Source organism: Penicillium vulpinum (assembly GCF_028829585.1).
Source record: "Penicillium vulpinum strain IBT 29486 chromosome Unknown utg000003l_segment0_segment0, whole genome shotgun sequence".
In the NCBI taxonomy this organism is placed as follows: domain Eukaryota; kingdom Fungi; phylum Ascomycota; class Eurotiomycetes; order Eurotiales; family Aspergillaceae; genus Penicillium; species Penicillium vulpinum.
Window position 1 is genome coordinate 8,692,269 of NW_026643243.1, and position 20,269 is coordinate 8,712,537.

A 20,269-nucleotide genomic window follows, 5' to 3' on the forward strand; every position below is an offset into this window, starting at 1 on the left:
TAACGTGGGTGACGTGAGTGATTGTATACGCCATCACCCACTACGTAGCCGCCACACACCATGAGCTCATCTTCAGGAACCACCCATGTTTCAGAATTGAAGATAGAAATAATTGTAATAAAAAAAAAGTGTTAAGCTCGTCCATTTTGCAATCCTTTCATAATAATGTTTGAGTATATCGACAAATTAATTACTGACGCTGACCCAATCCAACCAAACAAATATCAATTCCAAGATTACTTCCGTGCGCTAACAAGACCGTAGAATTCAAGAGGCTTGATACTGAAAGCACCGTTCGATTCAAGCTTGTAATTGGGGTCCGCCAGCTCAAACGTGGTCTCCTTGAGAATGCTAGCGAGAGTAAAGAACGACCACCGCCAAGCCCAGAGCTTGCCAATGCACTCGCGCTTGCCGTTGCCGAAGCCCTTCTTCGCAGCAGCAGGGAGCTGATCCCACTTCTCACCGAGAACACGCTCAGGCTTGAAGGCTTCAGGGTCCTCGAAGACAGCAGGGTCGCGGTTGACCTGGCTCAAGACCGCGATCATGGGCTGGTTGTGAGCAATTTGGTACTCGCCACCGCCAAGAAGGATAGGGCTCTTATTATTAGACGGAATAGGCTCGATGTTGAAGCCGGGCGCGGTGGCAGACAGACGGATCGACTCGCGCAGAATGGCCTCGACGTAATTAAGACTCTTCAGGTGCTCCAGCCCGATATTACCGTCACCGACCACACGGTCGATCTCCTCATGCGCCTTGGTGATCTCAGTCGGATTCTCCATCAGGTAGTACAGGGCGTAGGAGACGAGGTTGGGTGCTGTGGCGGCACCGATGAAGATCGTGATGATCTCGTCGATAACCTGCGACTCGGTGAGCTTCTCGCCGCTCTCCGGGTCAGCGCCGTTCAGCATCGCATCCAGGATGTCCTTGCGGGCAGTCTCTGGCTGCTCTCTTCGGGTCTTGATTACCTGCGCAGAGAAATCGCGCAAGGTCTTCGTGTCTTTGTCGAATCGGCGCTGATATAACAAGTTCAGTAGCTTGGGGCGGTTTGGTCGCTTCATCGCCTCCATGGTGGCGCCGTCCATAGCGCTGAGCATAGGTGGTTCAGCACCTTCGAGCACGTGCACGCGCTGGTTGAAGAAGCATTGCATGCAGGATGCAAGCAGGAGACGGTCTAGGTCTTTGGTGAGCAGAGTGCGTGTCTTGTTTCCTGCGCTCCATTTCTTAGTCAAGTCTGGGATGACCTCCGCCATGTCGCCGAAGAGGTTGTCGGTCGCAGATTGCGTAAGATGAGGCATCATGATCCGATGTGCGATACCCCAGCTCTTCTCGTCATCGTATGCCGTGAATAGACTGTCGTGAACGGTATATCGGATGGCGACTACTGGTCCAGTCACACACTTGCGGAATCGGGTCTGGTCGCAAACTTCTTCCAAAAGAGCGACACTGCCAATGAAGACGAGCTCATGACCGAGTACATTAATCTTGAAAATGGAGCCTAAAAAATTAGTGATTACTCGTTAGGACTGGTTGTTGCTCGTGTCTATGGACGGGTTGGGTTGCATACCAAATTGCTTGGCCAACTTGCTGAGCGAGTTCCACGTCTCATTAGGGTTGACATCGAAAATATTACCCAAGAGTGGAATTCCGGGCGGTCCTGGGATTTTGGTAGGCATTGTCGCTGAAAAAAAAAAAGTCTGGGGGGGATATCACTATAGTATACAAAAACTAAGATTTGAAGTCAAAAGGGAAAAGAAGAGCTTCAAGCTCCCAACGGGCGGGGGAAGTCTTATAGCATCAGGTCTCAAGTTCAGTCTGCAGGAGAGTCTGCAGGAAAGTCTGCATGGTTTCCCGATCGGCAGATCAAGGCGAACTAGGCCATTGGTGCAAGAGGGACCTCACCCTCGGCCCAAGTCTCCATCGTTCACTAGATGTTGGGAGGCGAGCTGAAGGATCAGCGCGATCGGGAGACAATAGCGCGGATTGGTAGCGCCGATCGCACTAGGATAGGCAAACCCATCAGACTATCTGGAGACCAGCTACAGCCACCTGGGGCCGCTGGGGTAGCTAAAGCGCGCTACGCTGTAGTGCAACCAGTGAGATCAATTACGTTTAGCACAATTGTAAGCCGAAACCTTCTGCTGATATATTTTTTTTCCACTCTGCATCGCTTCAAACTGTATTCATCTCCACGTATTTTGACCGCTTCTGTGTAGCATTGTCCTTGCAATGACTGGGTATTATTGATCACTGTGTGAGGGGTAGGATGGGCATCGCACAGACGTTTGTTGTACTTCGTATAATGTGTGCATAGTACAGAATCTTGGCGAGATCGAATCATAATAATAACATGCTTTCTCTGTCAAGCTAATTGGTAGACTGTGACTGACATTATAATCCGTAAGGATCAAGGTCCATACTGTGGAAATAACATCCATAACATCCATCCACTTGCTGGAGTTGTTATCCTTGGCCGAGTTCTCCTTAGGCAAGATCAAAAATGAAAATGAGGAAATATATTGTGTAACGTTGTATTCTGTGAAACTCCTACACACCTGGACCTTACCAAGTCATTCAAGTCACGTGAACCATGGGAGTGATATACTACACTATTATTTAACTGTTTGGACGTGAGAGACTCTACATTATATGTTTCCCAGGTCCCCGGCTCTCACTTGATAGTAACTGGGTGTATAGATATCCAGGAAATAGTACAGTGTCCACGCAAATAAGTCTCTAACCTAGAACCCAAAGCTGTCCAGCAACGAATTGGCATCAGGCTCATGAAACATCGTAGGAGGTGGCTTCGCTTTGGGCTTCTGTTCTTCTTTCTTCGGCTTCTCCCCAGGAGTGATTTCAGAAACGGTGGCTTCCTGCAAGATATCTGCTCGGTGCACCGGCATGTCAGCAACAACGAGGCTGCTCCGTCGGCGAAGCAGTTTCCGGTAATCGACTCCATTCTCATCCATCTCCAGGGTGGTATTAGGCTTCAATGTATCATCGGTAGGTAGTCCGCCCAGGAACTCCCAGTGGCGTACCAAATCAAGAGCAAGGAAATCGCAGCCCATACGGTCATAGAGTCGGGCGTTGCGGACAACGAATTCCCATTCTTCTCTTGGTTTCACTTTGGAGGCGCCTTTGAGGGTTTGGAGTGTCTTTGCGCGGAGTTGGTGGTATAAAACTACCAAAGCAGGGTCGTTGGAAAGATATGACTTGGACTGGAGGGTTCCTCGTCCTGGGCTTCCCGGGGTGGCTGGGGTCGATGGTGATAGGAGGGTCTCGACCGGCGACTATATCTGATTAGTTGGGGTTTGAGGGTCAGAGGAGAAAAGTACCCACAATCAGTGCCCGCACTGCCATATCACGTCGTCCAAGCATCCAGAAAGCCCAAGAGGCCATCCAGCGGTTGCCCTCAGAAGCAGCCTCAGGTAATACTTTTTCTTCCAGAATCTCCCGAAGAACTGGTCCGTTGTCCCCTTCTGAGGCTCGAGTGATTGCGATTGCAAGCTGAAGATCGCCCATCTGGTTTATGATGACGTTTGCAGCGTCACGCAGATGATCGGCGAGAAGGAAGAAAGATGCAGCATATTCTGTTTAGCGTTAGCTAGCGGTCCTCATTCCTAGGCAACATGAGGTTGGAATTACCAAATCGTCGCTTTCCAAGCAATGCGTAGGCATTCTTGAGCGCAGTTGTCCTCCATCGCGGTTCCTTGAAGTCGTTTGCCAATAAACGTTGGGTCGCTGCTTGTTCGCGGTTCCAGTGTGCAATACGCCAGAGACCCTGGAGGACGTTCTTTTTTCTGAGAGCGAGGTAATACAAACTACAGTCGATGGGGTTTTTCTCTTCTGTCTTTGTGTATTCACATCGGGCGAGGATTTCGAGTTGTACTTTCTAATCAGCTGGTTAGTTTCTGATCAAGGAGATGATATGATGAATACGCACCACAGCTACGGGATCCGACAGCCACATGAAGAGACCACTTTCACGAGCAGCCTTCCAAGTCAATTTTCCATTGAATTGTCGGGAGACAAGATCGGTGAGAATATCTTGGCTGCTGCTATGGTAAGCCCAAACAATCTCTCGCCATGAGACAGTGTCTTTGTTGGCGACTCCTTGGGTCCGCCGCAGCATATGCTGCCGGAAGAATAAGAGATAGCGTGCTGCGTTATCATCCATTGAGCGCCGGTGCTTCTCAACCATAGCAACACATTCAATGGTATCTGCTAAGCGGAATTGTTCATGGCTAGACAATTGCGGCAAGGCAATCCGTGCTAAACTCTCATTGAGCGCGGCCGCAGCCTTTTCATCTACGACATATAACAGTTCCTCATCAGTGGAATCAACGTAGGAAGAGCGGATTTCCTTGGAGACCTCTTGTTGGGCCTATATTTATTAGTACCAGGAAGAGAAATGATATAATGCGCACTTACATCTTGCTCGTAGAGATATTCTACCGGCATATCCAGGAAACCATCTAGCTCATCGCCCTCAGTGTAGAACTTCAACTTGCTATGTAGGTTCAACAGGATTGAATGTACCAAGCTGGTCTTCCCAGCTAGTATGCACTGTGCCAAGTATTGTGGATGGAATACAGGCAGCGGGCCATTCAGCCGGCTGACAACGTCGAAGAGATCGACAGATGACAACCCTCGAGATGGCATCCGAAGTTCAGACACTAGGCGGTCTCCAACATCGATATCCTTGTCATAAACGAACAGTTGGTTGCCAGCCCCAATGACTAAATGACCGTTATTTAGCCAGCAAGAATCTCCTATAGGGTGGGGTGTGAGATCTCGGATCCAGATCTCCCGGACTTGTGTCCACGAGGGTCGGGAATCTAAATAATCGTAGCGTAGCTGAGACAAGAGAACAACCTTGTGTGGGAATCCCACGGCTAAGATAGACTGTTTGTCTGGTGTTGAGGTCCAATCTAGATCTTGTATAATGTCATGTGGAGCAAAATGTTCCTCAAACTCCAGCTGAGCATTGTTGGTGTCCCAGATTGTGAGGTGAGTCCGGTCCTCGTCAACCAGAGCTGCTTTGCGAATAGAGCTCCCACTAGCCATAGACGGGTTGATGATGCCTGTATCAACGGTTGATTGAAGTAGCCAATCGACCTTCATATTCGCTGGGTCGACCTTGGCTGTCCAAGTCCGCACAACTCCACTGTGGGTGTAGGAGAGAGCAATGTCAGCAGAAAAAGAATCGAAGAACCCCGATGCTTCTGTTTTAGGGCCTGCTGGGTCCACAGGAAGAATATATGCAATATCTTCCTTCAGCCCCATGTCAAAGGTACAGAATTCTCGTAATTGATAGTCATGGCCATTTACTGAGCTCCCATTCTGGCCTTCTTGACTTGGGTCTCGTATTTCCCACACAATTCCGTGCATGTCCGCCCATATCGTTGCTACATAGGAAACAACCGGAGTCGCTTGGGTGCTAGGGATTGGCAGCACACATAGTGGCTTGCCGGGTAGTGTGAATTGCAAAGAAGCCAATTTCTTGGCATGATTTGAGCTGAAATCCCATAGAGAGACCCCGTTGTGGTGGAGATTGACGAGAAGATTCCTGTTTTCCAGCACACATGTCCGATGGATATGTTCATCTGAGAGGATGACACTCTTGTGTGCCATTATCGATCCTCCATCCCGACGCTTCTGTGTCCATACCGTGGCTTTGTTTTCATTGGTACGTGACACTAATGTATCTCCAATCGCATTCCGGACAATTTTTTTGACAGGGGCAGTATGGCCAGACCAAGAAGCCACTTGGGCGATTCTTTTCGTGCGGGGTGCAGGATCAAACAGAACGTCCACATGAGAATCATACCATTCGATGCGACCGTCGAAATGATGGACCAGAACACTGAGCTTATCGTCCGATGTTGTACTCTGGAATGCACGGATTTGAGCGTAGTCTTCTTGCGGTGACTGATCGAATAAAAACCCCAAGTCTAAGCCTTCGACATGAAGAATATTGAAGACGCTCAAGTTGGTCTTTGCTTTAGAACCGATATCTTCCAAAGCCCAAGCAGACATGTGGCCCTGGCCGTCAATGACCACACAGATCTCCGGCGCCTTGCTCGCAACCTCGATGATATGTTCTAGCGCATGATTCTCCTTGTTTCCTGTCGTCCTCTGAACAGCACGCTCAGTCGCGGCACAGAAGTCGCGGCCATCCAAAATAAATCCATACCGCCGTTGCGGTCCTTGGTCCTCATCCAACGCATGCCTAGGCTGAACTGACTCACCCATGTCAATCTCTGCCCAGAACTGTAGAGCAGAAAGTGCATGAAGGTCCGTCACTGCCCATACTCGAATCTTGTTATCGGCGCAAAATGTATACAGAACATTATCCATAGATTGCTCGGGGTGCCGAGGTAACCGCCAATGTATCCCTGTGATGACATTTGGATGAGGTAGATAGGAGTTCTCGAACCGAACCTCGTCTGCGCCGAAGGCAAGTCGTCTCCATACCTTGACCAAGCGGTCATATTGCCCCACTGTGACTATTAAAGACGAATCCGGAGAGAATTGCGCGAATTTCACGGGTGTCGCAAGGTTTCTTTTCCATACAAGGCGTGGTTCGTCGTTCATAAACCAAAGGGCGAGGCGGGAGTTGCCCACCAGGAGCTCGTTCGAGGAACCCCACGATAGTGTATAGATCGGTTCGTCGTCATCGGGAGCGCGGAATGTATAAAGAAGCGACCACTAAATGAGGCCATATGTCAACATTAATTATGGATGTCATTATGAGGCTGTTGTTGGTCGCCCAAGCTTGGAGTAGTGGGGTTGTGTGCGCACCTTGAGCGTTTCACCCTGGATGCCATATGGCTGGTACACGAATACATCAGGACCGCCACAGACAGCAATCTTGCCAGATGTTTCGTCAAACGCTATGGCCTCGAGAGTATCTGTGTCGTCGATGTATATCGTTTGGAGGAGTGTTTGCGGACCGCCGAGGATAACCAGCGCGTGGCCGGAGATGTATGCCTATTGGGGAACGCGCAGGGCAAGGGTCAACAACAGGGGGCTTTAAACGAGCTGTGCAGCTGGAGCGGAAACCAAACAAGATTTGAGAGCACTTACAACAATACGAAGACCTTTCCACAGCGCCGTGCTGAATGACTGGAGCTTCGCTGGGGGTCTCCCCGGCAGTACCGCTCGCATAGAGGCGGTTGGTTGGGTCAGGAGACTGGACGCTTGTTGCGCTCGAAAACACGTTACAACATTTCCAGTTCAAAAATTATTATACCTGGAGTAACCGAAGTCTCAAGGGAAACGGAGAGTAGAATATGTGTCTTTAGAGGGTTGTCTGGATGCACGCAGGGGACAAGGCGGAAGAGACTGGGGATGACGCTTCCGCTCCACTCAGCTCAGTGTGACTCCAGGGCTGGTGACCTTCGACTTTAACAAGACAAAGCAGCTAGAGATAACAATGCAGTGAATTCAACAATTGCTATTTCTAAGAGAATTTACGTTACAAAAGCTATAAGTTATTTGGGGCATAGCTACAGAGCTCCCCGATAAGCATTTACCTATACCTGACCTCGGCATCAACCAGGTGCTGCTTTATAACAGATAATAATAATTATATATCTCATTGAATGAAAATCCATGTATGATTTTCTCTACAGGTTCTCTAAAAAGAAAAAAAGCTCATTTCATAATTTTATTATCACATTCAATCATGGCAAAAGTACAAAACAGTATACCAAAGACCCAGAAACCGTTGAACCCACTATATGTTGCGCCGGATGATGCACTGAATGAAACACGCACATATCGACAGGACGTGAGAGAGAAGAAAAGAAGTATAACCATCGCTGATGTACATGAGGCTAAAGCGGCTGCAAAGAGGTCATATGACAAACAAGAACGTCAAGATCGTCGATTCGCTGATTTGCGACCATCTGTTGGAGATTCGGGAGGCTCTTCATCCACAAACCGGACGCTATTTCCCACGGAGCTTCGCCGACCAGTCCGTAGTCGTTTAGAAGAGGTGGATAAAGAAGTCGTAGTCCCCGCTCGAAGTAATCGACTTGCAAACGGTGTACGTAGGGGTGTGGCGGGGGTGGTGGACATTTGGGCGAGGGCTCGCGCTCGGGCGGCTCGTTTAGAGGGAGAGGTCGTGAAATTGGGAGTGGCTAAGGGGCTTGCAGAGATTGGATCATGGGAGGTTGCCTGAGATGTTGCTTGAGATGTCGCCGTCAAGTCGCTTATTTTGAAAGGTGTTTCAGCCTGCTCTTGATACCAGGGGTCGAACATCGCTGGTTCGGCGCCATCGCCATTTCCAAAGGTTGACATTCGCGCAGGCGTGAAAGACGGACCAGCAGAATCCCGAGCCTCCAGCTTCATTCGGGCCTTGTCCACCCAATCGCGGAACATGTTTCTCGAGTGCTTCCTTAGATTCCTTTCCCGCATGGCTTCAGCAGTCTCGACGGTACTGCCTATCTGGAAGATACGAAGGCTGAGCTTGCGAAGAGAAGCCGCCGCTAGTCGTAGGACATGCAACCGATATACATTGTCTGCTTGGTCTTCCATCTCACGCCGAATGATGAATGTTTCAGACATTTGCATCATCTGGTCAAACGCGACTTGTCGGAAATAGGAATCATCCGCATCCTGGCAATCCTGAATCCTCTTGGTTGTTTTGTCATGCCATTGGACGAATATCTCGGACGTGTCGGCAAGCAGTTTTTCGCGATCAATATCACCAGCTTGTTGCCCCATCTCCATGATGATTCGAGTTTTTGATGACCAGGCAGCCAGCGCCTTAGACGCGAGGTTGACCTTGATATGCCGCCGGACTTTAGCATACGACTCTTGCCGCCGTCTTTTGCCAGAGTCCACTTTGGCCTGATGCCATTGTTTCATGGACTTCTTCATCAAGAAATAGAACCGAGCATCTTGAGCCCAACCTTCCAACTTGACTACTTGATTATGTTTGGATCGCCAGATCGTAAGAGACTCAGCTGCGAGCCGTGGGGCATAGAACTCAGACGCTACATAGTCCCGCTCGCGCTGAAGTTGCACCTGGTCACGCCAAATGGCAAATTTAGATCTAACCAAATTTTCAGTCTGATGATCCTCGTGAGCTTCAGCATGAAACAGTAAACGGGTGTAAGTGTCCCGAGTGTTTGTCACAAATCGAGAAAAAACTTCTCGCTTAATGCGTTGCTCGCGAATCCTTCGCATCAGCTCAAATCTTTCCATCATAACCCATTTGTACATTGCCTCCATTTTGATCCGCTCGTCAATTCGAGCACGAAGAGCCAAGCAGCGGAGCGTATCATTCCAGGAGATCCACGCGTTGTGTTGGATTCGATGACGATTTACCTCTTCTGCCTGCCTGGCCATTTGGGCCTTTGTAATCCATTGTGAAAGAGCACTCCGTAGAATCCTAGTGTCAACCATTTCAGAAACCCGAGAAGCAGCCGGTGCCAGCCGGGACTGAATTCTCCATTCATCAAAGGTTTCTCTGAGGTCATGTTGGCGCCTAGAAGCCTGGACTTCCTGGTCTGTAAGTGTAATAGTTTTCGAGTGATGGGACCATATCTGAAGTACCGACTTCAGAGATGACCGTTTATTATGCACGTCTATTTCATGGTCACGCTCTCGATTGGTTCGCAAGTTCCGAAGCCAGGAAAGAAGCGACCGTCTTTTGAGTCGATAATCAGAAACTTCGAGAACACGCCGGTCACAGAAGCACCACCACCAGTCCCAAAAAGATGCTTTTTGAATTTTCGTGTTGCGTACACTGACTGCCTGGGCCTCTGCTGCCTTCAAATCTTGAATCTTCCCCCGCCACGCATTGAAAGGCCTCTGTAGCGCAAAACGCTGGGCCTTCAGCTCATTGACGGCAGTGATCTCGCGCCAGGCATTGAAGTATTTGACGCTCAGGACATATCTCCGAGCTGCAGAGGTCCGAGCTACTTCTTCCGACGTAAGTTGGGCCCAGTGACTGAACGCCTTCGTCATTAGATACAAATCCCGTGCGCGACTGGCACGAGCTTCAAGGTGCTTAAAGAATCGATCTGTTCGAACCGAGTGGCGTTTTTCTTGAATCACCCCTCTCCATGGATCAAAGGCTTGTCGGATGAGAAGGCCTCGGTCGTAATTAACAGCGATTGTTTCCCTAGTCTGGCGAGTCTGTCGCGCCTGGAAAGCTTTCTTCAGCCACTGTGTCAAAATTCGACGGCAGATCGATCGCTGTCGGTACATGTTGAAGGTCGATGCATCCCGAAGTAGATCCGAAAGTTGCGGGCGATAAATGAACTCTGGTGGCACCTCTTCTTTGTCAAAAGAATCGTGTTCTGGGCTCCGCGACATGATTGACTGCATCTCATCAGACTCGGAGCTATCCGAAGACTTGTAAGAGGGTGAACGCCGAGAATTCGAGGCTTTAACCATTCTCTTCGAACGATCACGAGCAACGGCCGATCTTGCAACCACTCCATTAGTCAAGGGAGTTTCTTCCGTGGCTCCATGCTTGCTTTCTGCTCCGTCAAATCTGCTTAGTAACCGCCGACCAACATCTAAGAACTGGCTGATTAACTGCGTCCGATCTGGCGATTTGGTAGGCCTGGAATCATGCCGAGAGCGAGGTGACAGTTTTGGTCCAGAAAACTCGGGTTTTCCAATTTCAAGTCGCGACATTGATGATCGAGAGCTAGGACGATTGATTAAACTTCTCTGTGTAGCATCCTCGCCAATGTCATACGTAGTGTTGAATGATGCGCGCCGTTTGGGTGTCGGTGGCACTCCATTCATAATTGGAGAATGGCCATGGTCGACGGTCTGATTGCGGGTAACATCCGCTGTATATTGATCATAATCATGTGTCTCATTGAGGTTCGTAGAGCCCTCATCGCCGATTTCAATCACGATTCCCATCTGTTGGAGCGCATTCTCGAATTTGTCGAAGAGAGTCTCGCCGCGCACAGCTTTGCTCCCCATCTTGAACAGGAAGCGCAGACATGCATGGCCTGGGTCCGCGTTGACGCCATGTTCAGCAATGACTTCGTCATATGCCTCGAAGAGCGCTCGGAATGGGAGTCGATCCGCTTCTGGTTTTGTCTCGGCGCTAGCGATAACCTGGTAGAGAAAACCGACATCTATAGAGGTCAGACTCCATTTAAATTAAGTGATCGATTGCGCCCTACCATCGTCTGAAAGCGATGAGATCTCCTCGGTCACGGCTCGACGCTGAGGGGATATCGGAGGCATCGAAAATTCGCGATCTTAAGGCGCGCTTGTCGCATCTGGGTCATAGAGCTGCAGGACCAAATAAATCATCGCGAAAGTGGGGAACGCCGAGGATGAAACACATGCGCAGACAGGGGCACTCTGCAATCAGTAATTCCAAAAAACAAACAGGAACAATAAACTGAACCCATGCGCCATCAATCAGAGCAACAGTGGCTGAACGGGTTGTTTTGGTTGTCGCGACAGAAACATGTAGGACGGTCACGTGGTCTTATGTAACATTTTTGGATTTCGAAGGTGCCCAGGTGAGGTCTTATTGGCTTCACATCAGAGCATTGAGCTTCCTTGTATTTCAGGGCTGTATCTTCATATTATCCTTCCAAGATGCCTGGAAGAACTCGCCCAGTCGAGAAGATTGCCAAAGCTTCAGCCCAATGCTCCGTAGAGGTATGCCTCTGTTCATCTCGCCTCAGTATTGCCCACTGACTAGTCTGGTAGATTGCGGCATATGGCAAGTGTGTTGTTACGGATTACAACTCAGTACATAAAGATATGTGTGCGAAAGAATTCATGCGACTCAAGAATTGCTACCTAGTAGGTGACGAACGAGTGCTGGGTCGTTCGATATGCTAACTAGCCCCAACAGGCGGCATCCAAAAAGGGCTGAAGAAGGGTCCCTTGGAATGATATGTCGGAAGAATCGGAAACAATCAAAAATATTTGGAGCTGTTTGGATATGGCGGCGCAAGCAGGAGCATTTGTAAATAATTCTAGGTTGATCGCCAGGTATTGAAGATACTACTATTGATAGAAGGCATGTAATTTTATTCAAAGCAAGAGAAATAGTTAAAAAAAAGTAGACTTCTGATCTACGTATGTTCTTTTGTTTGACTTTTAAAGCTTGAGAAGGCGCAACAAGAAAGTAGCGTTTTGCACCTCCTGTTCTTCCTGCGAGATAGTGCCCTCTTCCTCTCCGGTAGGAAGCTTATCGCCGCTAAACTCACTCTGCTCAACTGGGCGACGCAGAACTTTCTCAAAGGCTTGAGCCTGAGACTTGAAAGCCTCATCAAGGCCAATGTTATCCGGGTCCGAAATCACAGTGTATTCCATTTTCACATCGTCGGTGGCAACAAGACCAGCCTTCTTGCGAAGTCGTTGAACCCGGTTGATGATCTCACGACCTAGACCCTGATGAGCTAGCTCTGGGTACAATTCCATATCAAGAATGGTCAACACGTCAGCATCCGTATTGGTTTCCATGCCCTTGGAGTTGTCAGTCTCCTTGATTCCTCGCTTTACAACGAGGTCACCCTCGACGAGTTCGATGCCATCAACCAAGATCTTCTTGTCCGCGAGATATCCTTTCACGTCATCACTAGTGAGAGTAGGTAAGGCCTTCTTGACTGTTTGAACAGCCTTCTTCAGCTTCTTTCCTAGCACAGGCCAGTCAGCGGTCACTGAGTATTCGACATGGTATTTGGCTTCGTCGGAGGAGAGAACAAGCTCCAAAACGTTCAGCTCTTCGAGAATGTACGACTCGAGAGACTTGACATCTTCCAGATATTGCGGGTCATTGTGAATCACGACAAGTGTCTTCAAGGGGGTCTTCAGACCGATGGCCCGACGTTCACGCGAGATACGGCCGAGTTCAATAATAGTCTGCATCCGGCCAACTCTGCGTTCAACAACTTCATCAAAGAGCTCTTGACGCACTTCGGGGAAAGGAAGGAAGTGTACGCAACGGCTGTCTTCGGCGCGGAGCGACTCGGGAATGTGGGGAAGAAGGCGCTGGTAGATGTTGTCGGTGATGAATGGAGTGAAAGGAGCAAGGCCTCTAACTAGAGTGTAGAGGACCTCAAAGAGAGTGTTCAGAGCGTGCAAGGTGTCATCAACGCCATTTTCACCCTTTAGTCTCTTGCGGTTGAAGCGAATGTACCAGTTGGTCGTGTTGTCAATCAACTCCAAGAGCCGTGGTACAACGGTATACAGACGGTAAGCTGCCATCTCCTGGTTAATGAACAGAAGTAGTGATTGACAGCTCGCAAGTACCCAGCGATCCATGACGTTTGTGTTGGTGCTCTCTGCTGTAGGATCAAAGACAAAGTCAATGTTAGAAGCCTTCTTCAGGAGAGTCACCTGACCCTCGAAGAACTTGTAGCTGTTCCACAACGGGAGAAGCACTTTGCTGACAATTTCTTTGACGCCAGTTTCTTTGAATCTGAGGGGCTCGGCACGAACGACAGGGCTGTTGATCATGTACAATCGAAGAGCATCCGACCTGTTGAATGTCAATGAGAGTCCTATGGGGAAATTCCCGAAGAGCAGAAAAAGTATGAAAAACCGGGGGGGGGTGGTGAAGAACTGCGGAACTCACCCGTATAAGTTCATGATCAGCGATGGGTCGGGATAATTTTTCAACCTGTGAAATTAGCACATTTAGATAGGGTTCATGTCGTGGTCATATTGAAATGGCGTTTACACACCTCTTGGACATCTTCAGGCCGTTCTCTGCAAGAACAATGCCATTCACCACTACATTCTTGTATGGTAGTCTTTGGCGCAAGTGAACTCCAATCACGCTGAGTACATAGAACCACCCTCGAGTTTGACTGAAATACCAATATTAGCGGGTGAAACCTGACAGAGAATGGCAAAAAAATGGGGAACTTACTCAAGTCCCTCGGCAATAAAGTCTGCTGGGAAACGGTCCTCAAATTCCTCTGCACCCTCAAAGGGATAATGGACACTTGCAAAAGGCATACTGCCTGATTCAAACCAGCAATCAAACACCTCCGAAACACGTCTCAAAACTCCGTTTCCTTTAGAAGAAGGAATCGTGATGTGATCGACCTTATCCCGATGAATATCGGTGAGTTCACCCTCATAGCCACTTAATTCCCTAAGTTGCTCGATGCTACCGATAGCAACAACTTCTGAGAAATCATCACTAACCCACAATGGCAACGGTGTTCCCCAGAATCGGTTTCGAGAAATGTTCCAATCATGAGCGTTCCGAATCCAGCTAGCAAATCTCCGCTCCTTGACATTAGAGGGGACCCAGTGAGATTTATCAATGCCATCAAGGATGTCGGGGATGATAGGCTTGACCTTCACAAACCAGGACGGCACGGCACGATAAATCAGAGGGGTATCCGACCGCCAACAGAAAGGATAGCTGTGAGTAATCTGGCTATCAACAAGAACACGACCATTGCCCTTAAGAAGCTTGATGATTCCCTTATCAGCAGCCTTAACATTCTGGCCCACAAAGTCACGGACTTCAGCGGTGAAACAGCCCTGAGGATCAACGGGATTGGGGGGAAGACGAGTCTCAGAAATGACGCCGTGGTTCATGGCGACTTGGTAATCCTCCTCACCGAATGCAGGAGCCTGGTGAACAATACCAACACCATCCTCAGCAGTGACATACTCGTCATTCAGCACTTGGAAGCCACAGTCCTTGAATTCTTCATAGAAATAATCAAAGAGAGGGGTATACTTCCATCCAAGCATGTCAGAACCCTTGATGCGGTCGACGATCTTGAACTTAGCCTTCTTCGGGTCCTTGTAGATGGTGCGAAGAAGAGCCTCCAGGAGAATGTAGTTTTTCTTTGTAGCTTCATCGTAGATCTTGATGTATTCGAAGTTGGGGTTGGCACACAGACCGGTGTGCGATGGGAGAGTCCATGGGGTGGTGGTCCACGCAAGTAGGCATGTCTCGGGGTCATCCAGCAAAGGGAATGTCACTACAACGGCCGGGTCCTGCACATCCTTGTAATTTTGCTGGGCTTCGAAGTTGCTCAGCGGCGTATTGAGAGCGGTGGAGTAAGGCATGACACGGTATCCGCGGTAGACGAGGCCCTTATCGAAGAGCTCCTTGAAAACCCACCAGACAGATTCCATGAATGATGGGTTCATGGTCTAAGTGACAAGGGAAGCGTTAATAAAGGGACACAGAGGGTCAGGCTTTCTCCAGCGTACCTTGTAATCGTTATCGAAGTCAATCCAGCGACCCAACCGCTCAATGGTTTCGCGCCATTCTGTCGCGTATCTCATAACAATCGACCGACACTCCTCGTTGTATTTCTCGATTCCGATCTCCTGGACCGCCTGCAGACCAGACATGCCCAATTTTTTGTCGATTTCATATCTAGTTTTTGTGTCAGCCAAACCCAAGCTACACAGTCTTGAGCAAAATTGTGTCCTAAATTGAATTGAACTTACTCAATGGGAACACCGTGTGTATCCCAGCCAAAACGGCGCTCCACATGGAATCCCTTCATAGACCAATAACGGGGAATCACATCCTTGATAGTCTGGTAAAAAGTATTAGAGCTACTCCCAACTCATTCGCAAATTGTTCGTTGCGATCTTACCGAAGCAAGTAAGTGTCCGTAATGAGGGGTTCCAGTAGCGAACGGAGGGCCGTCTAGGAATCCGTAGCGTGGCTTTCCAGCCGAAAGTTCAACTTGTCGTTTGAAAGCATCGATCTCCCTCCACCGAGCGAGCACGAGCTCTTCTTCTGCAGGAAAATCCATGATGTAGTGACTCCAGTGGTTTACGAAAGTGGAGAGAAGATTGACTGCGACCAACAATCTCTCAGGGCTTGCGGGTGAGTCACCCCGCCTCGTTTTTTTGCCAGTGTGCCTTGTTGCCTTGACCCCTCTATACACACCGCCTTTCTACAACCAGACAAGTATCATTTTAGGGTTGCGAGAGCTGCAAGGGCTCCTAGAATGGACAGAAAAAATCAAAAACCAAAAAAAAACCAAAAAAAAAAACCAAAAAGGCGAATTACTACTCCGTAACTAGGTGACCATAGGTACCTTGTATTTTTATATTGAAAGGGGACTACATCGTGAGTAGACTGTGTTTTTTTTTACTGCCAATTATAGTTCACTAATGCAGGAAGGAATGGACACATACATACAACAATGTAGTTATACGATTCGAGCACTCTGGTCTATGGAGTATACTACGTATAACCTAACCTTGGCGTATCAGACAGGGGCTCAACTCATGCATGCTCTGCAAGGGCAACAAAGAGAACATTGGAACATCAAATGAATCCATTTTACATTTTCCTTAACTCCATTTCTTCCTTATGCCCAATTCCCAAACGTGTCAACAGATACCAATGGCGTATTGAAAGAAGCAGGAAGAGATAGCCACAATAAAGCCAAATAGAAAGCTGGACCCTCATTTACTTTTTAGTACCGATTATACCCTGCTCCGCCTTGGTTGTGGGAGTAGTGATCTCGGTTCTGCCCACCACGGCCGCGGCCTCCACGGTTACCTCCTCTGCCCCCACGATAATCCTGCGAGCCATAGCCTGATTGATGCACGTTATTGTACTGGCCACCCTGGTTATACTGGTTATTTTGCTGGCCATAATAGTCCCCAGGCTGTTGATAGCCGTGTTGGGATTGGTGTTGGGGCGGGTGTTGAGGTGGATACTGGTGTGACATCCCGCCACGTGGAGGAGGAGGCGGTCCTCTAGCGTAACCTCCGTATCCTTGGCCAGGGGGAACCCATCCAGGAGGTACCATGGGGGCACCGCCAGGACCACCTTGTGGGCCGGAGTTGAACTTCGGGTCAAGGTGTGCGGCGAATGGGTTTGGGCGATCACTCGCGTAGTTCATCCGGCCTCCACGCCCTCTGCCCTGGAAAGGTGCGCCACCAAATGATCGGCCCGAGTTTTGGGATCGGTTCTGGGTGGCTCTGATATCATTTGAATCCAGCATTGGCGTGGGTAATTTCACCCCACGGAGAAGCATAGACTTGTGGACATGAGAAGACTTCGGGATTTTATAAACAACCCTTTGATCAGTTCCAAGATTAGTATATGAAAGAAACTGCGGAGATGGGAAGGTTAAACTCACGTGAGAGAACGATCGTCATCAACTCCCGGCATCCCATGTGCTTCCAATGGCGAGACCAACGAGCTATGGGGAACATAGGTGTCGCTACGCTCGACGATACCAGCCAGGCCGCCACTCACATCCTGTTTAAGGGGATATTGTGCCGGACCAGGCTTCTTAGAGTAGAAGTTCGCGACAAGATCTTGGTACAAGGGATTTCGGTCGGATACCAGAAGGACATCCTGACCATGAGAGTTGCGAATCTTTTCATCCTCAGTAAGAAGAGGATATACCTTCGCCATGGCGTTTAGAAGACGAGTTTCGTCGATGAAAGGGAGAAGAATCACGCCTTGCCAGGCAAATTTCTTGCCGTTCAAGTCCAGTGGGAAGTCCTCCGGGTAGAAATCAATGATCTCGCTATCGGGATTTTCCATGAGAGGATGGAAAACTTTTGGCAGCGCATGATTAGACGCGGCAGGCAAGACTCCCATCAGTTGTTCAAATGGCTTGAATATCGTGCCCTTCTCGAACTTGACGTCCAAGTCGGCGATATCAACGAAATCAGCGGCTGTACATTATGTGTTAGCTTCTTTATGGAAATTCAAGAAAAAAGATAGAGAGTAAACCCACCAAATGGTGCATAGTGCCTTGGGTAATACCAGGTCTGCGATCAGGTTAGCGAAGCTCAATCATAATTACGAGAGATTAACAACATACCCAAGAGGGACAGCCTTGGAAATAGTATTGCAAGACCCAACAAAGACCAATCGCATATTCGCGAGCGACCTGGTGGCGGAATTCTAAATCTTTAGGGTCTACGCCGAACTTTTGTTCATAGTATCGATCGGCGTATCCTGGCTCCCACAGCTTGACAGTGTCTTCTTGGATCTCATCTTGTTTGGGCTTATCGGCAACAATAGGAACGGGTGGCGGAGAGTCTCTTCCCGGTGTTCCTGCCTCGGTAGCCTGTTCGGCTTCATCCGCCTTTCGTTTTCCGAGAACTCCAGGAGACGTCTGCTCTGGGGTTTCGCTTGATACATCCTCGCCATCTGTGACTGGAGTCTCGCTATCTCCAGCTCCAGCCTGGTTGCCCTTCATGAGTTTACTCTTCAGCACAGCAGCGGCGCTCTTATTCCCCATGTTAGCACGGTACACAGCTCCCCGATTGATGACCATGCTGTGTGTCAGCTCTCTGGTTTCCTTGTTCAAGTGACCTCGACCAGGAGTGATGAGTTCCATGGGAGGGACGGGCTCGCCGCGAGAGCGATCGCCAGCTGTCAAGTCATGCTGGGGAGAACTCCGCCTTCGCTTTTGAGAACGCTCTTCGTTTCGAGCTGCATCTTGTTCCTTGCGTCTCTTCTCGTTTGCCTGCTTTCTTTCGTCTGCTTGCCTACGACGTGCGAAGATTGCATCCTCTTGCTTAGCCAGTCCTTGTAAGATAATTTGAGCGTTTTTCAACTCGACGCTTCCATCTTTGGTGAGGTAGCTTCCCATGGCGGGAAGATTGTCACGCCAAATTGCGATCAGCGTATCAATTCCGTTTTCGCGGATATCCAAAGAAGGCAGATGGGGAAGGAAATCGTTTCCGACGAAGAAACACATGAAGACCCAGTCATCCAGTGCACGTTCCAGGTCGAATGGGAACGGTTGCTGAGGAACGCGAAGTTCCACGGCAAGATATTCTCTTAGCACGGCAACATGAAGCCAAATGAATGGCTTCAGAGGGGCAGCATGCTGTTTCTCGTCGAATTCTCCATTCTTCTCTTTTGGGCGGCCTAGACATTCCTCGGCCTTATGCCCAGTCTGTCCGCAAAGTCTACAACCCCGAGGTCTTGAGTCTTGGGCAAACACGTCTTCGCGCAGTACTCGGAAGTAAGGCTCATGAGTACCAAGACCCAGCATAATCAGATCAGCATCCTATTAAATTTGAAATTAGTGATCTAAGAAAATTGATTTGGAAAAACCACCACAAACTCACCAAACCATAGATGACATGACGAGTGTTGGGATCGTGATCAGGCGATGCTCGCTGCGATCGCACAAAATTCATGATCTTGTGCTCTCCTTCTCCTGGGACTGTGGCATCCGAAATGATGATTTTCAACTGTCAAAGTCAGCATGTTCACATGTTCATGAGTACCAAGAGAATGGACCAAAACATACATTTTCCCAGCCTGGGTCAGTGTTGAGCTTGTAGGCAATCCAGTACCGCAATGAGGCAGCAAGGATATCCATGAAAGGCGTTCCTGGCGTGATGACATTGCTGTCCCAGGTCTTCTGAACAACCTCCTCCCGAATCAACTGGTCACCGGTCTTCGTAACATGCTGCTTGGCGAGCATCTTGTGGAGTTCTTCCTTCTTTTCATCATTCTCCTTCGCTTCTTGCGCCGAGCGGAATCGACGCGCGCGCTGTTGGTTCATCTTCGCTCTTGGGGCGACACCATCTATACATAGGATTGAGGTCAGTCGAAATCGCCAACTTGGAAGACATCAGGGAATTGCAAGCCCTCTTAGAATATAGACATACCGATAGCGATCATAAGAAGCTTTCTGGGGCGCACCATGTTGACCACGCGATCGGTGTACTTGTAGATCTCCATCATCATTTCCTGCTCATCTGCTGGGGGAGGCTTCCCCTCGGGATGAGTACACGGATGAACAATACCATTCATGTCCAGATAAAGGTTATCCTGCTCCTCGCCATTGGGATTTGGACGGGTGATATCGATTGGGATTTCTTCTCCATCGATCACTTGGGCCTGTTCTTCAATAACCGGAGAGACAATCTTCGGATACTTGTTGGAGAGCCATCGGAACAGTGCTGGGACACCCATGATGGTAATGCGACACTCGTGGTGTGAATATTTTGGAGAATTCCAGTACTGTTATGTCGCAATCAGTTGATCGGGTTCGGGCAGGCGCAGGCGCGATCTCTCTGTTCGTGGATGAGATGCAATTTGAGCCAGCTCAGATGAGATGCAGACTCCTCTAAAGCATATAATAGAGGTAAAAAGAGAGACAACCGCACATATGATCGCGGTGCAGGTTGAGAGTAGTGAAAGCGAGCTTGCCGTTGACGAAAAGATAAATTCCGGGCGGTCGGCGATTCTGCGGGTTGGGCCAAGATCGGCCATTAGCCCCCTTTGGCAGTACAATAGGACAGCTTTCTACTGCGAACCAATCTCTTAACTTTTTCCCCTTTT

General features: G+C 49.1%; 6 protein-coding genes across 6 annotated transcripts; 1 reads left to right on the forward strand and 5 right to left on the reverse strand.

The window, feature by feature from the left end:
* Positions 1-236: 236 nt before the first annotated feature.
* On the reverse strand, positions 237-1,673 carry N7479_008333 (Cytochrome P450; the record flags this gene model as incomplete). Its single annotated transcript, XM_057256027.1, has 2 exons — positions 237-1,495; positions 1,565-1,673. The coding sequence occupies 2 exons, from the start codon at positions 1,671-1,673 to the stop codon at positions 237-239; spliced, it is 1,368 nt and encodes a 455-aa protein (XP_057109889.1).
* Positions 1,674-2,738: 1,065 nt separating this feature from the next.
* N7479_008334 (uncharacterized protein) lies at positions 2,739-7,167 on the reverse strand (the record flags this gene model as incomplete). Its single annotated transcript, XM_057256028.1, has 7 exons — positions 2,739-3,287; positions 3,337-3,587; positions 3,643-3,889; positions 3,941-4,381; positions 4,429-6,708; positions 6,802-6,990; positions 7,087-7,167. 7 exons carry the CDS (start codon positions 7,165-7,167, stop codon positions 2,739-2,741), a joined length of 4,038 nt encoding a protein of 1,345 aa, XP_057109890.1.
* A 711-nt stretch (positions 7,168-7,878) lies between these two features.
* On the reverse strand, positions 7,879-11,226 carry N7479_008335 (Sfi1 family protein; the record flags this gene model as incomplete). The annotated part of the gene is made up of 2 exons (XM_057256029.1): positions 7,879-11,114; positions 11,163-11,226. 2 exons carry the CDS (start codon positions 11,224-11,226, stop codon positions 7,879-7,881), a joined length of 3,300 nt encoding a protein of 1,099 aa, XP_057109891.1.
* Positions 11,227-11,589: 363 nt separating this feature from the next.
* On the forward strand, positions 11,590-11,872 carry N7479_008336 (uncharacterized protein; the record flags this gene model as incomplete). Its single annotated transcript, XM_057256030.1, has 3 exons — positions 11,590-11,652; positions 11,704-11,799; positions 11,852-11,872. The coding sequence occupies 3 exons, from the start codon at positions 11,590-11,592 to the stop codon at positions 11,870-11,872; spliced, it is 180 nt and encodes a 59-aa protein (XP_057109892.1).
* A 227-nt stretch (positions 11,873-12,099) lies between these two features.
* On the reverse strand, positions 12,100-15,743 carry N7479_008337 (isoleucine--tRNA ligase ILS1; the record flags this gene model as incomplete). Its single annotated transcript, XM_057256031.1, has 7 exons — positions 12,100-13,483; positions 13,580-13,624; positions 13,689-13,814; positions 13,877-15,126; positions 15,187-15,355; positions 15,430-15,521; positions 15,582-15,743. The coding sequence occupies 7 exons, from the start codon at positions 15,741-15,743 to the stop codon at positions 12,100-12,102; spliced, it is 3,228 nt and encodes a 1,075-aa protein (XP_057109893.1).
* Positions 15,744-16,415: 672 nt separating this feature from the next.
* Positions 16,416-19,900, reverse strand: rat1 (5'-3' exoribonculease Dhp1; the record flags this gene model as incomplete). The annotated part of the gene is made up of 7 exons (XM_057256032.1): positions 16,416-17,025; positions 17,088-17,634; positions 17,697-17,730; positions 17,784-18,983; positions 19,045-19,170; positions 19,230-19,510; positions 19,594-19,900. 7 exons carry the CDS (start codon positions 19,898-19,900, stop codon positions 16,416-16,418), a joined length of 3,105 nt encoding a protein of 1,034 aa, XP_057109894.1.
* Positions 19,901-20,269: the final 369 nt, after the last annotated feature.